At 35.1% G+C, this 12907-nt stretch overlaps 1 protein-coding gene across 3 annotated transcripts in view; it reads right to left on the bottom strand.

Annotated features, from left to right (window-relative positions):
* LOC136037094 (uncharacterized) overlaps nucleotides 1-12907 on the bottom strand; it is a 138678-nt gene that overhangs the window by 90785 nt on the left and 34986 nt on the right. The window contains exon 1 of one of the 3 annotated variants that reach the window (XM_065719546.1): nucleotides 10498-10572. The exons of the other annotated variants lie outside the window; for them this stretch is intronic. Within the exon in view, the coding sequence (XP_065575618.1) occupies nucleotides 10498-10538 (41 nt within the window). The 5' untranslated portion in view covers nucleotides 10539-10572. Of the gene's footprint in view, nucleotides 1-10497; nucleotides 10573-12907 lie in introns of those variants that run through there. 3 annotated transcript variants of the gene reach the window in all.

Here is a 12907-nt window from a genome sequence, read left to right on the forward strand (position 1 = left end):
GAAGTCTATGTATATGCATTATATTAAAGTTTTGCTGCAAAACACAACGGCTCCTCCCATTTTAATTTGCTCAATGATTTGACATATCTTGCATACATTTCATCCCATTCAAGGCTTAGTTGAGGTTCTATTGTAATTTCTACTGCTACGTTTGGTACTCTTGTCTTTGTATCATTGCAGTTGTTTCCAGCTCCACTATCAACTCTTGTAAACAAAACCCTCAGTTTTTGCTAGTATGCCTTGTCAAATAAACACTTGATGAAAAAGGTATATATTCAAACTTTTCTCTCCCTCTTAATACTAGTTTAAAATACATTGAAAATCCAGCTTTATAATGAATTTGGTTGCTGAAGTTGGTTACAAGGGCCTCGTAGGTACATAAGGGCCTCGTACGTATAGGCCATACGTATGTATGGAAATGGAATCCTCATGGAAGTAGGCAAGTTCTGTAGTCATCGACCCTGTTACATTGGATAGTAACCGATTATGCTAATGATATTCACCCCAGAGTATTGCCCACCCAACTACTCATATCTATGAAAAGAAAACTATGCTTGCAATCTATTTAAAAAGAAAGTAATCGACTCCCCATTGAAAAATGTAAAGAACTGGTAGAGAAAAGCGAGAAAAATTATGCATATCTACCCCAGAAAATTAAATTTTATTGAGAGTCAAGGTTCGAATCTGAGAATGGCCAAACCTAAAAATTATTTCGGGATTCGCGTTCCAAAATAGCAAGAATGGTTCCTTTTTCTAAATTACGATAAAGCTGGTGGACCATGTCTACAACCCCGCTGATGGTACCAATAAATCAGTTTGCCAGAAACATAAAACGCAGCTTTCTGAGGTATCAAAGGTGCCTACGTTTTCGGTGAGAAAAAAAAAACAAAACGCTAAGGGAATTGTCAGCCAAAGACAAGAAGACGATTTTATCACCTACAAATATTGGTGACCGCCATGATAAACCAATAATTGACAATTTTTGTTTTAATTGAAATAATAAAGACAAAAAATACGAAATCAACAATTTTCAATGAATGCTCATAGCCATTTAGTGTTGGAGTGAATGCTCACTCACATGTTCCACACGTTCCCGGTCTTCCAGAAAACATTTTCACACATAGTCAGTTCGTAAAATTTTTAAAAAATGCAAGAAGCGAATACACAATATTTGCCTTCTTAAAAAGAAATTTGATGGCTTTTTAGTCACAATCATCTAGGGCAATCTTCGAACAGATGAAGAAATGTGCAGTTTTAAGGAGTCACATGTAATAGATAAGGACCCTTCCTACACGATCATAGGATTAAGGACCTAAATTTTTTACAGGAGGGGTAAAAAAAAATTAAGTAAGGAAATTGACTTTAAGTTGGTAGGTCTACTATAGAAAAAATTCTGTTTTGTGTGCAATTTTCTACATTTTGAAGGACTGAAAAGGTAAGTATTCAGCAGTTTTGGGTAGCCTAAAAAGGAACAAAATTGCGAAACGCCGGAAGGCGCTGGTAAATTTTCTTTTTGACACTAGCACCGATTTCTATTCTTACAAGTTTCATGTATTCTTTGAACAAAACTTTAGTAGATTAATTATCATCTTGAGATTAATCTCTCCTTAGTAGTTTGCTTAAATACGAAAATCAAACTCATTTCTCTTCGAATTAAATTCTCTAAGAAGAGATTTAATGGTTTATTAATCACAATCTCTTGAGGGATCTTCAAACTGATGAAGAAACATACTGTTCTAAGAAGTAAAAAATAACAAATGCGGACTCTTCTTCAGTGGTCGTTGGATTATGGACCTAAGTTTTTCGATCGATAAAATATATGAAACTAATGAGACTCGAAAATACTATGAAAACCTGAACTCTATCTAAATTCGTCAAAGTTCAGTGCTCTTTGGAGGGATAAGGGATGGAGGTACACATTTTGAGGAAGAAAAGCTGATCGAGGAGCATTAAGCGTGCCATATAGAACGACCAATTATAGGAGAACTACTAAAAGAAACTTGATTTTTTGTGGGGAGGGGGTATATTTTAAATACAAATTTTAAATAATTTTCTATTGACTGACTATGCAGAAAAAAAAAACATTCGCTGAAATTTTGTCCATATTTATCAAAAAACATTGTTTTTTCGCAAAATATGAGACTTTGTTGTGGTGTGGTATCTTCGTGACATAAACAAGGCACTAAAACTTTTAATTTATGTTCTAAAGAGCCTTCACAAATCCTTACGAACTCTGGTTAGATGCGATCATTCCCTGGAAAAAAAAACAACACAACAGTCATGGTACCTAAGCTAAAAGCAATTTTCCGCGGTTTTCAAGATGAAATCGACGGCTATCTTAGGACTGGCATACTTTTGTATTTTTATAATATTTAGGCCAAAACTGAGATATCGCGGCACAAAACAGCCCATTGTTGCAGCACAATCTCTCTCATTACTTCAAAAGACAAGGCTACTAAATATTTTAATTTCTGTTCAAATAAATATCCTCCCGATATTCCATGATGACTCGCTCTATACGATCACCCATCCGTGAAAAAAAAAGAAAAAAAAGAAGACATATCAGTGCCAGTTCTTCTTGAAATTACATGTTACTGCTCAGTTTAATCTGAATGAAAATTGCTACTTCCGTAACAATTGAATTAGCTTGGAAAATGTTTTTTACTAGACAGTTTCCTTAGAAAGAAGTTTTTTTCATTTAGGCTACTATGGACCGTGGTTCGCTCTTTACTAGGTTAGAGTACTGCTACAGCCATTGTGCCACTCAACACCCAGTCTTACAGCCTATTACGACAAAACTATCAATTTGAATAATTAAAAAACAAAAATCATCTTAACATGTTCCACTTCGTTAATCTGAATTTAACAAAACTAAAATCTCACATGGGAACTGGTTAATGACAAAAGATGACATCATGAACGAATTTTAAGTCTATTTTCGTGACATCATGCTCGGTATGTTTTTAGGCTGATAATTTTGGCTCCGACATTTAATGCAAGCTCGTTCCGATAAAATACTTATAGAAGTATAGAGCTGTCGATCGTTTTTAATGGCGCCAATATAATTAACCTGAATTTTCAGAGAACCATCCTTAGGAATTAAAAGATAAATATTCTCAACTTTGAAAATTAGAGAACAATAAATTGCTATCTGTAGCAAGAAACTATAAATTCAAAAAGTTCAACAAACGAAAATCGTTGACTCTTGGTATATATATATATATATATATATATATATATATATATATATATATATATATATATATATATATATATGTTTAATGCAACAAGCTTGAAAGCTTATCATATTTGGTATTAATAAATAAATAAATAAATATTATAATTTATATAAGATATCTAATTTAAAAGACACATATAGTCATCATAGTTCCCACTTAACCAGTTATATATATATATATATATATATATATATATATATATATATATTAGTGTATATATATGTATATATGTATATATATATATATATATATATATATATATATATATATATATATATATATATATATATATATATATATATACATATATATATATATATATATATATATATATATATATATACATATATATATATATATATATATATATATATATATATATATATATATATATATATATATATATATATATATATATATATATATATATATCATTAGCTAATATTACCTTACAAATAAATGATAGCAAAGATTGATTTTTTTCAATCTTTCATAAATCATGATCGCTAATTGCGGTTTTTTTTTAATCTAAAAAAAAAATTGAACTCCAAAATATCATTGAGCCTAAAAGATCGGATAAAAAAGATTGCTAGATAAATTGCTAAGATTGCTTCTTTAGCAAATTTTCAACTGAAAGTAAGGAGCAACATTAAAACTTAAAACGAACAGAAATTACTTCGTATATGAAAGGGGCTGTTTCCCCCTATTTTCTAAAATAACGCAAATTTTCTCAGGCTCGTAACTTTTGTTGGGTAGGACTAAACTTGATGAAACTTATATATTTAAAATCAGCAATAAAACGCGATTCTTTTGATGTAGCTATTAGTATCAAAATTCCATTTTTCAGAGTTTTAGTTACTATTGAGCTGGGTCGCTCCTTACTACATTTCGTTGCCACAAACTGTTTGAAAGATTGCTTTTGAAAAGATCCAAAAGTTGCATGTTTATCGATATCTACATTGACAAACAGTTCGTCGTAACGAAATGTAAGAAAGGAGCTATGGGGCTCAATAGTAAACGAAACTCTAAAAACCAGAGTTTTGGCAATAATGGAGAAACAAAAGAATCAAATTCTGATGCTTATTCAAAACATATAAAATTCATTAAATTTAATGTTACCCATCACAAGTTGTAAGCCAAAGAAAATTTACCCAATTTTGAATAGTGAGGGGGTAAACAACCCTAAAACATCAAGCAATCTAAATGAAAATAACACCATCAGATTCAGCATATCAGAGAACCCTTTTGTAGAGGTTTCAAGCTCCTATATACAAAAATATGAAAATTTGCATTTTTTGACAGCAGCAAGATCAGGGATGCATGTTTATTGTTTTTTGTTTTTTTTTTTTTTTTTTGCCCAGAGGTGATCGTACAGAACCATTTATCCTAAAATATCATGAGGGGGCTCATTTGATCGGAAATCAAAGGTTCTAGTGCCCTTTTTAAGTGACCAAAAATATTGGAGGGCGCTATTCCCCTCCCGTGCCTATTATTCCCCAAAGTCGTCCATTCAAAATTTTTATATAGCCATTTTGTTCAGGATGATCGAGAGATCTAATAACTATATCTTTGAGGATGAGTTGACCTCCACAGCCCCCGGAGAAGGGGTGCAAGCTACTAACTTTACTTATTGTTTACATATAGTATTAGCTGGTATTCGGGGGGATTTTTTGGCAGAGGATAGGGGTTAAATGGGAGGATCTTTCCATGGAGGAATTTTTCGTGGGGGATTGAAAACAGCTATTTGTCTTAGTCTAAAAAATTTTTAATCAGCACATTTGGAACACCTTTTCATTATTTATGTGCGTATAGCAGCTTATTGTATAACTGACAATTCCTTCTTTTTTCTCTTACGCTAGTGATACAGGCCTTCCGAATTAGCTTACCTAATAGCTTGCCTTTTCTGTTTATTATAGTTCCAAGTTTATAACTTTTCCGTTTATGTCATAATTGCCAAGTGATTTCCACAAGCTGCTCGATTACAAAATGTAAGATGTGTCGCGGTCGGTTATTTTGGTTTTAAATGTTCATCGATTTTTTTTTTTTGCATCGAGAATTGAAGCACCGGTAATAGGCTTTATTGGCGTGAGGATGGCAATTAACAATTATATAGCGCTAAACTTGGCAATTATCTTCTTATTTTTACATCATTTAATGGTTAAGAAACCTTCAAAAGGGGTTCAACATAACTTTTCGAGAATTGTTTCGGCAGAGAGTTTGTCCCGAGAGGAAGCTGATCACTGGGCCGAGCTTTTTGATGGATATGTCAACCTTCATGTTTACTTATGTCTAGGGTTGCAATGGGTAATAAGAGAGTATTATTTTTAGTACTTTGAGACAGAAATAGTACTTTTGAATACTTTCGATGAAACTAGCACTTCATTAATATAGAAAGTAGTACTTCAAGAATGAAAGTAGTTAAATAATTCTTCAAATGAGCTCCAAATTATTCCATGTCTTCGTTGACCTTTCGATTTTCGCTACATTTCACACCCCCTATTAAGGACTCTTAGAGTCGGATAGTAGAGCTCAGGATCTCAAATGTGGCAGGAAGTTCGAATACGCGACTAGCTAGGTAAAAATTTTCGAACCAGTGAATTTAGTAGCAGTGAATTCTAAGTACCAACTGCTACGTAATTCCTGGTCCATCAAAGTCATACATACTAGCTCATTATCGGGACGAGTTATTGAGTGCTAACTGAATGAATACTAATTGAATAAGTATCCACCGCTCTATAAGATCATAATATGAAAAAAAAACTTCGTTTTCTTAAAGAGTTAAAGAGGCTGCGTCCCAAAGTCGAACCTTAAAACGTACAGGAATTAGGAGAGGCAGTTGGGGGGCTGCCGCCCCCCAAACCCCCGTCTTTTAAAGACTCTTTTGTACAGGTTTTTTGTTGTACACCAACAAACCCCCAGCTCTTAGCTTGTGTGCTCTGTGTCTGGGAAACAGTTTCAATAATTATGTTAAAATGTAAATGGAGTGGTCAACTTCATTGTTACAAATTACTAGTTTCGGCGCAATGGTTCTCCTGTCCTCTTGTGTTTAACATTTTTCGAAGTTATTCCATTATTCATTCATTTCAATTTTTTGTTAATTAAAAGAGGGCCTTTCCGAAGCCAAGAGCGGGGGGTTAGGGGGGCGGCAGCCCCCCACAACAAAAAACCTTTACAAAAGAGTCTTTAAAAGCGGGGGGTTTGGGGGGCGGCTGCCCCCCAACTGCCTCTCCTAATTCCTGTACGTTTTAAGGTTCGACTTTGGGACGCAGCCTCTTTAACTCTTTAAGAAAACGAAGTTTTTTTCATATTATTTCTGTACGTTTTTCTACAATCCATGGTGGATGTAATTTAATAATAATTTTCCATGTTTATTTTCTCGCTTTCTGTATCAATAAATTCAAACTGACAAAATTATCTAATTTTGATAATTTTAATAGTTTAGCAGCTTAATTAAAAATTAAGCTGCTACCCCCTCTTCAGTATAAATTCTTGTGAACATTCCAGTATGTAATTCTGATCACATGTTTCCATGTTTATTTTCTCCCTTTCTGTATCAATAAATTCAAACTGACAAAATTACCTAATTTTACAAATTTTAAAAAGTTAGCAGCTAGCGGTTTCGATCCACCGGCCTCTGGGTTATGGGCCCAGCACGCTTCCGCTGCGCCAAGCTGCTGTTAGTGTAAGAATTTTTCAAACAAGTGATGTTATTACAAGAGAAAATTTTACCTTCAATGGGGAAATGGGTTTTTCTAAGCTAGAAAATCGGGGGGTTAAGATTTTCCGACGAAACTTTCCAGGAATATTACTCGGTGAATTCCGCGTCGAATGAGTCTTCGTACACCCAGATCCGATGTCGGCTGTGACCTGTAGGCGTGGCGAAAAAAAAAGAACATGAACATTAAAGTGGCTATGTGTGGTTTCTGGAAAACAGGGAAGGAGTTATCGGATCGAGCTGAAATTTCGCGGATAAGCTCCTGGGCCCTAGGGGACCTTAACTTGTGAATTTCAGCCCGATCGGACAACGTTAAAGGAGGGCTGGGGATGGGGGGACGAAACTTTCGGCCAGATTTTCCCCATGAAGGAAAAGTAGAAGGGGGATGAAATTTGGCAGGTTTCTTAGTTGGAGCTCGGGCTACGAAATGCATCCCTCCCCATCCCTCTGCGACCACTGGAACCGAAGATCGCTTAACATTGTCGTGGTTCGCCTCTTTAAAGAGGCACGAGTGTGCCTCCTTGATGTGCGGCAGAAAAACATATATAAACATGTTGCATCTCTTTTGACTTTATACTTCCAGGTCTGAACTTGTTGATTATATTTCTAAAGCTAATATTGCGCAGAAAGCGCACAAATATTCAAATAAAGGGTACTCAAGTATTATAGCAACCGCTCCAAAGAAGTGAAGTAAGGTTAATTCTAATTAAATATACCGAAATATGATGGAAATATGAAGAATAAAGTAATACTTTAGTAACAAAATTATGGAAAATACAACAGAGAATTATGGAAAGCAGGCCGCCCAGAACGCATTATATTAAATATCTAGCTTAACCTAACCTTACCACCTCTTTATATTAAATATTTAATCAAAATATACCTTTATAGTAGTTTATCTGCTCAGGCAAAGCTTATTATTTCCGAGGACACAGAAAATCCGTTTCATTACAGATCAAGAACAAAGTTAGGTCGCTATAACACGTAAGTAACGAATAAAGTACAGACGTATTTGTTCATAAACTTATATGTATATGAATATAAACTTATATTATGAACTTATGTATGTATAAACTTATATGTTCACTAAACTAAAAAGCTACCGAATTGGCAAGGAATTGTACCGGAGACGAGTTTTGGCCATTTGTTCAGTCTTTGAACTGGATTTCTCAAACCAGATAAACTTCAAAGCAATTCACACAGAACCACATTTCGGAACTGAATTTCATCTTTTCGCAATTGATCAGATAGACAAAAATTCAGGAGAGGCGGCTAGCTGAAACGAAGGAACTTGCCTTGCATTTTATATCCAGTTATGCTTTGAAATAAAGCGAACAGTAAACACCCATGTAGGCAATTTTTATAAGCACCAGCAACAGCCTTGGAAGGCAAAAGTGTGATAACGTGAAAATGTTGTCAACCAAAATTGTTCATTCATTAAGCTCACGAATAATTCCTATTGCAGGAATTCATTAGCCTGATGTCTGAGCTTAGGGTTAGGGTTGTCTACAATAAATACAAAGACCTTAAAACAGTCTATAACAGTCTATAAGGTTTTTGTGTAAATCATTTTTATAATACAAAATACCACATTTTTAGTTCAAGGTAGTTGTCTGTATTCGGGTAATTTTCTATCAATGCGTTTCTATTTACTGCTACATTTTCAGAGTCAGATTTTGTTCAACCTTAGGTTAACCTAAACTTCCCTTTTCAGGGCAATTTACTTGCTAATTTCAGCAATTTTAATGGCCTTTTCAAGCAAGTAATGGAGCTGGACAAAAAAAAATAGCTTTTATTAGGCATATAGACTGTTTTCTGAACAATATTAACATTCACGGAAGATTAAACCTGTTGGCTTTTAAACTTAATTCAAAATGTGGTCAGGGCAGTATACACGGATAACGTAAAAATCTTATGTGAACGTATTATCAGCTAAAATTGCTCATTCATGCAGTTGACGAACATTATCTATTGCAGCAAACCTGTTTCTGTATTAACCTTGGCTAAAGATTCCAAGTTAAGAATTTGTAGAATCCGTAGAATAAAAAAAATTACGACTTAGTAAAATAAAGAATTCTGCAGGAGGAGATGATGAATCCTAATTTTATCCTTACTTTAACTTTTCCGTGCAGAAACAGAATTTCTGGTCTCTTTCTAGTGTTTTTGTAAATCATTTTCAGGCCTTTTTACTTGTATCAACTTTTATTTGATTTGTGCACCCGGACAAGTGGTCATCAAGGGGTGTTAGCAGAGATTCTGGAATTTATTTCCTTAACCCAATTCTTGACTAAGCCACGGATATCACACGAACAGCTCTTCAGACATCCTGTACAGGCCTCATGTCCACTTCCAGTTTCTTTCTCTACGATCTATCGCGTTTAGTACCTCAGCTTGAATATTTTGTTACCCAGATTCATAAATCCGCAACACTTACGGTTCCTTTACAAATTGCGGAAATGCTTCGGAAATCCGTTCGTATCTTTTCGAACGATGGCCCAGAAAACGCTAAATTTTAAGACAAGGGTTCCGAACAAATTGATCAGCGTGAATTAGGACATGTTCTAAAATAAGAATATTGGCTAATTTGACTCTCGCTTTAGCCCATAGCCTATACTGCAAAGGAGGCACAGAAGACAAAAACAGAAAGATATTCAATCTGAAAAAACAAACATTTTGATGTTCCATAGTCATGGTTTTATTCATTTAAAAACCTAGCCAAGAATCCATCCTGATTTCGCCAAATCGTTGTGGAAATATAGAAAGTGTTTCAAGCACGAAAACCGACGGAATCTCAACACGTATTGCTAAATCCGGACGGATTTCCACAAAGTGAAAATGCCCCGGTAATTCAGTTTCGTAACAACATTGAACCTAGGGACACACAAACAAGACCACCACAGAGAAAGAAACTGAAAGAGTCCAAAAGAGTTCTAGCGTATCCACAAGAGTCCCCTTAGCTCGTAGCAAAAACTAAAATTTGCCTTATCTTTTCAGTCCATATCACATACCCTAAAAATGTTTATTTCGTTGCTTACAACTGTATTTCGATAAACTGGTTGACTTGCCAAAAAACAATATATTACTGAGAGTAATTTTCTTCTTTTTTACAAGTCAGAGATCCCTAAAATCGGTCACGTACCTAAGCGCATCTTCCAAACACGGGTACTAATTACAGGCGTTAAGAGACGCCGCATCCCAGTAAATCTTAGGTCGTAGACATTGATTAATCTAAAAAAGAGTTCCAAAAAAAGTTTCCCGAAGTAAGCAAACAACAATAATAAAACCTAAGACGAGCAGAAATAAAGTCATCTAACAATTTAAAATTAAAGCAAACATAAATTACGATCAATGAATAAACGAAACCATAAACGATGCATCAATTCTCCCTGCCTCTTTCCCCGCAAACAATTCGTATGGATGGGAGGGTCAATCGGTTCAACAAAGCGATATCACGAGTAGAATATCTCAAGTCCCCTTCCTCATTCGAAAGCTCAAAAGGCCTGCCCTTCGGAAAAAAACTAAAAACTGAAAAATGAATTTTACTTCGTCTTCGCAAATTCCTGGGATCTCTTGCAACAAATCATTCTACTGGCAATTCTTAGTATGATCCATCTAAGTAAACTAATACTTCGGCTTATAATAGTGCAGTTAAGTACTATGCTTTATCTAATTACTAATAAGATAACAAGTTCCAACAAATTGTGAGCCAATAGTCAGTGTTTTTTCTCATAGAGAGTATGTGGGATTTTCTTCACAGCACGCACTTAAAGTAAGTTACACAATAACAATATTATTGCCAACAAAAGTGACAGTTCCATTACCAACAATAACAACTGTTAAAGCAAGCTACGTGCATTCATCTCAATATTTCAGTTTAATTTTGGCCTTCATGAAGTCGACTCACTTGTAACAGGTATACAAGATATCAGATACATCTGATACATCAGATACATGTTGTACATAAGAACGTTATTCCAGTTTAGATTTTTATATTAAACCACTCAAAGCTGACAACAGCTGGGGGAACGTGGGCTAGAAAACGAATTTTATTGTGTTTTCTGCGTTACCTTCTCCCCAGAAAAACTGTTTGACCCTTATAAAATTCTGGCTGTTTGGATCTAATTCATTATCATTAAGTAGATGAGAACGACTGCGTTTAACGACTGCATGTAGAAATATTTATGAATTCTTAAGAAGCAGATGACAAATCCTAATTCAATTTATTTTAAACTTTTCCATTCAGAAACGAAATTTCTGGTCTCATTTTAGTGTTATCGATCAATTTCATTCCTTTTTACTGGTACCAATCTCAATTTTATTTGATTAGGGTACCCAAGGAAGCAGTCATCAAATGGTGTAAGTACACCATTAATGGTTGTCATATTGGTTGTCATAATGTCAGTCATCATAATGGTTGTGGAATTTCTTTCCTTGACCCATTCTTGACTAGGCCACGGGTATTATATTAAGAGCTCTTCAGATATCCTGTACAGGCCTCGATTCCACTTGCAGTTTCTTTATCTAGGATTTATCGCGTTTAGTACCTCAGCTTGAACATTTTGTAAACCAAATTCAATAAATCCGCAACTTTATCCGGTTTCGTAATAACATTGAACCTATGGACAAAAAAAAAAACAAGATCTAAGAGCTAATATGACACTTGTGACGAGGCAGAAGAGCCAAGAACTCATACGGTATGAGCTCTAACAAAATTCTAAGAATCAATAGACTGATTTAAAAGGAAAATCAGAGGCTTAATGCCAGTCGGAATTTAAAATAAGAGCTCTGAGTCACGATGTCCTTCTAAATATCAAAATTCATTAAGATCCTTTAAGATTCATTAAGACCACCCACTCGGAAGTTATAAATACCTCATTTTTTTCTAATTTTTCCTCTCTCTTCAGCCCCCCAGATGGTCGAATCAGGGAAAATGACTTTATCAAGTCAATTTGTGCAGCTCCCTGACATGCCTGCCAATTTTCATCGTCCAAGCACCGCCAGAACGGTACAAAATACGGCACGTCCAAGCACGGTTACTTCAATCACGTATCTACGACATTTGCTAATTCTACCTACCAAGCTTCATCCTCCACTCTAAGCGTTTATCAAGATTTCTGGCTTCCCCCTCCAACTCCCCCAATGTCAACAGATCTGGTTGGGATTTGAAAAAAGAGGTCTGAGACATGAGTTCCTTCTAAATATCAAATTTCATTAAGATCCGGTCACCCGTTACAGAGTTAAAAAACCTCAATTTTTCAAAAAAAATTCAAATTAACAACCCCCAGCTCCTCCAAAGAGAACGGATACGTTCCAATTATGTCAATCACGTATCTAGAACTTGTGCTTATTTTCCTATGAAGTTTCACCCCAATCTCTCGACTCTAAGCGTTTTCCAAGATTTCTGTTTCCTCCATCCAGCCCCCTATGTCCCCGGATCCAATTCGAGTAAAAAATGGTGCGTCTGAGAAATAAGATTCTTGTATATATCAAGTTTTATTAAAATCCGATAACCTATTTGGAAAAGAAAGATACCCCAATTTTCACGTTTTCCAAAAATTCCGGTTTCCCCCTCAACTCCCCCCAACGTCACAGGTTCTGGTCGGAATTTAAAATAAGAGCTCTAAAGCACAAGATCCTTCTACATATCAAATTACATTAAGGTCTGATCACCCGTTCGTAAGTTACAAATGCCTTATTTTTCTAATTTTTCCGAATTATTCCCTCCCCCCCCCTTAACTCTACGAAAAAGAGCAGATCCGGTTCGGTTGTGTCAGTCCCGTATCTTTAACTTGTTTTTATTCTTCCCACCCAGTTTCATCCTGAACAATCTCATCTCTCTCCGCTTTAAGTAGTTCCTAAGCTTTCCCCCCCCCCTAATGGCACTGGATCTGGTTGGGATTTAAAATAAGAGATCTGAGTTACGATGGCCTTCTAAATATGATGTTTCATGCAG

This window comes from Artemia franciscana, chromosome 16, assembly GCF_032884065.1.
Source record: "Artemia franciscana chromosome 16, ASM3288406v1, whole genome shotgun sequence".
In the NCBI taxonomy this organism is placed as follows: domain Eukaryota; kingdom Metazoa; phylum Arthropoda; class Branchiopoda; order Anostraca; family Artemiidae; genus Artemia; species Artemia franciscana.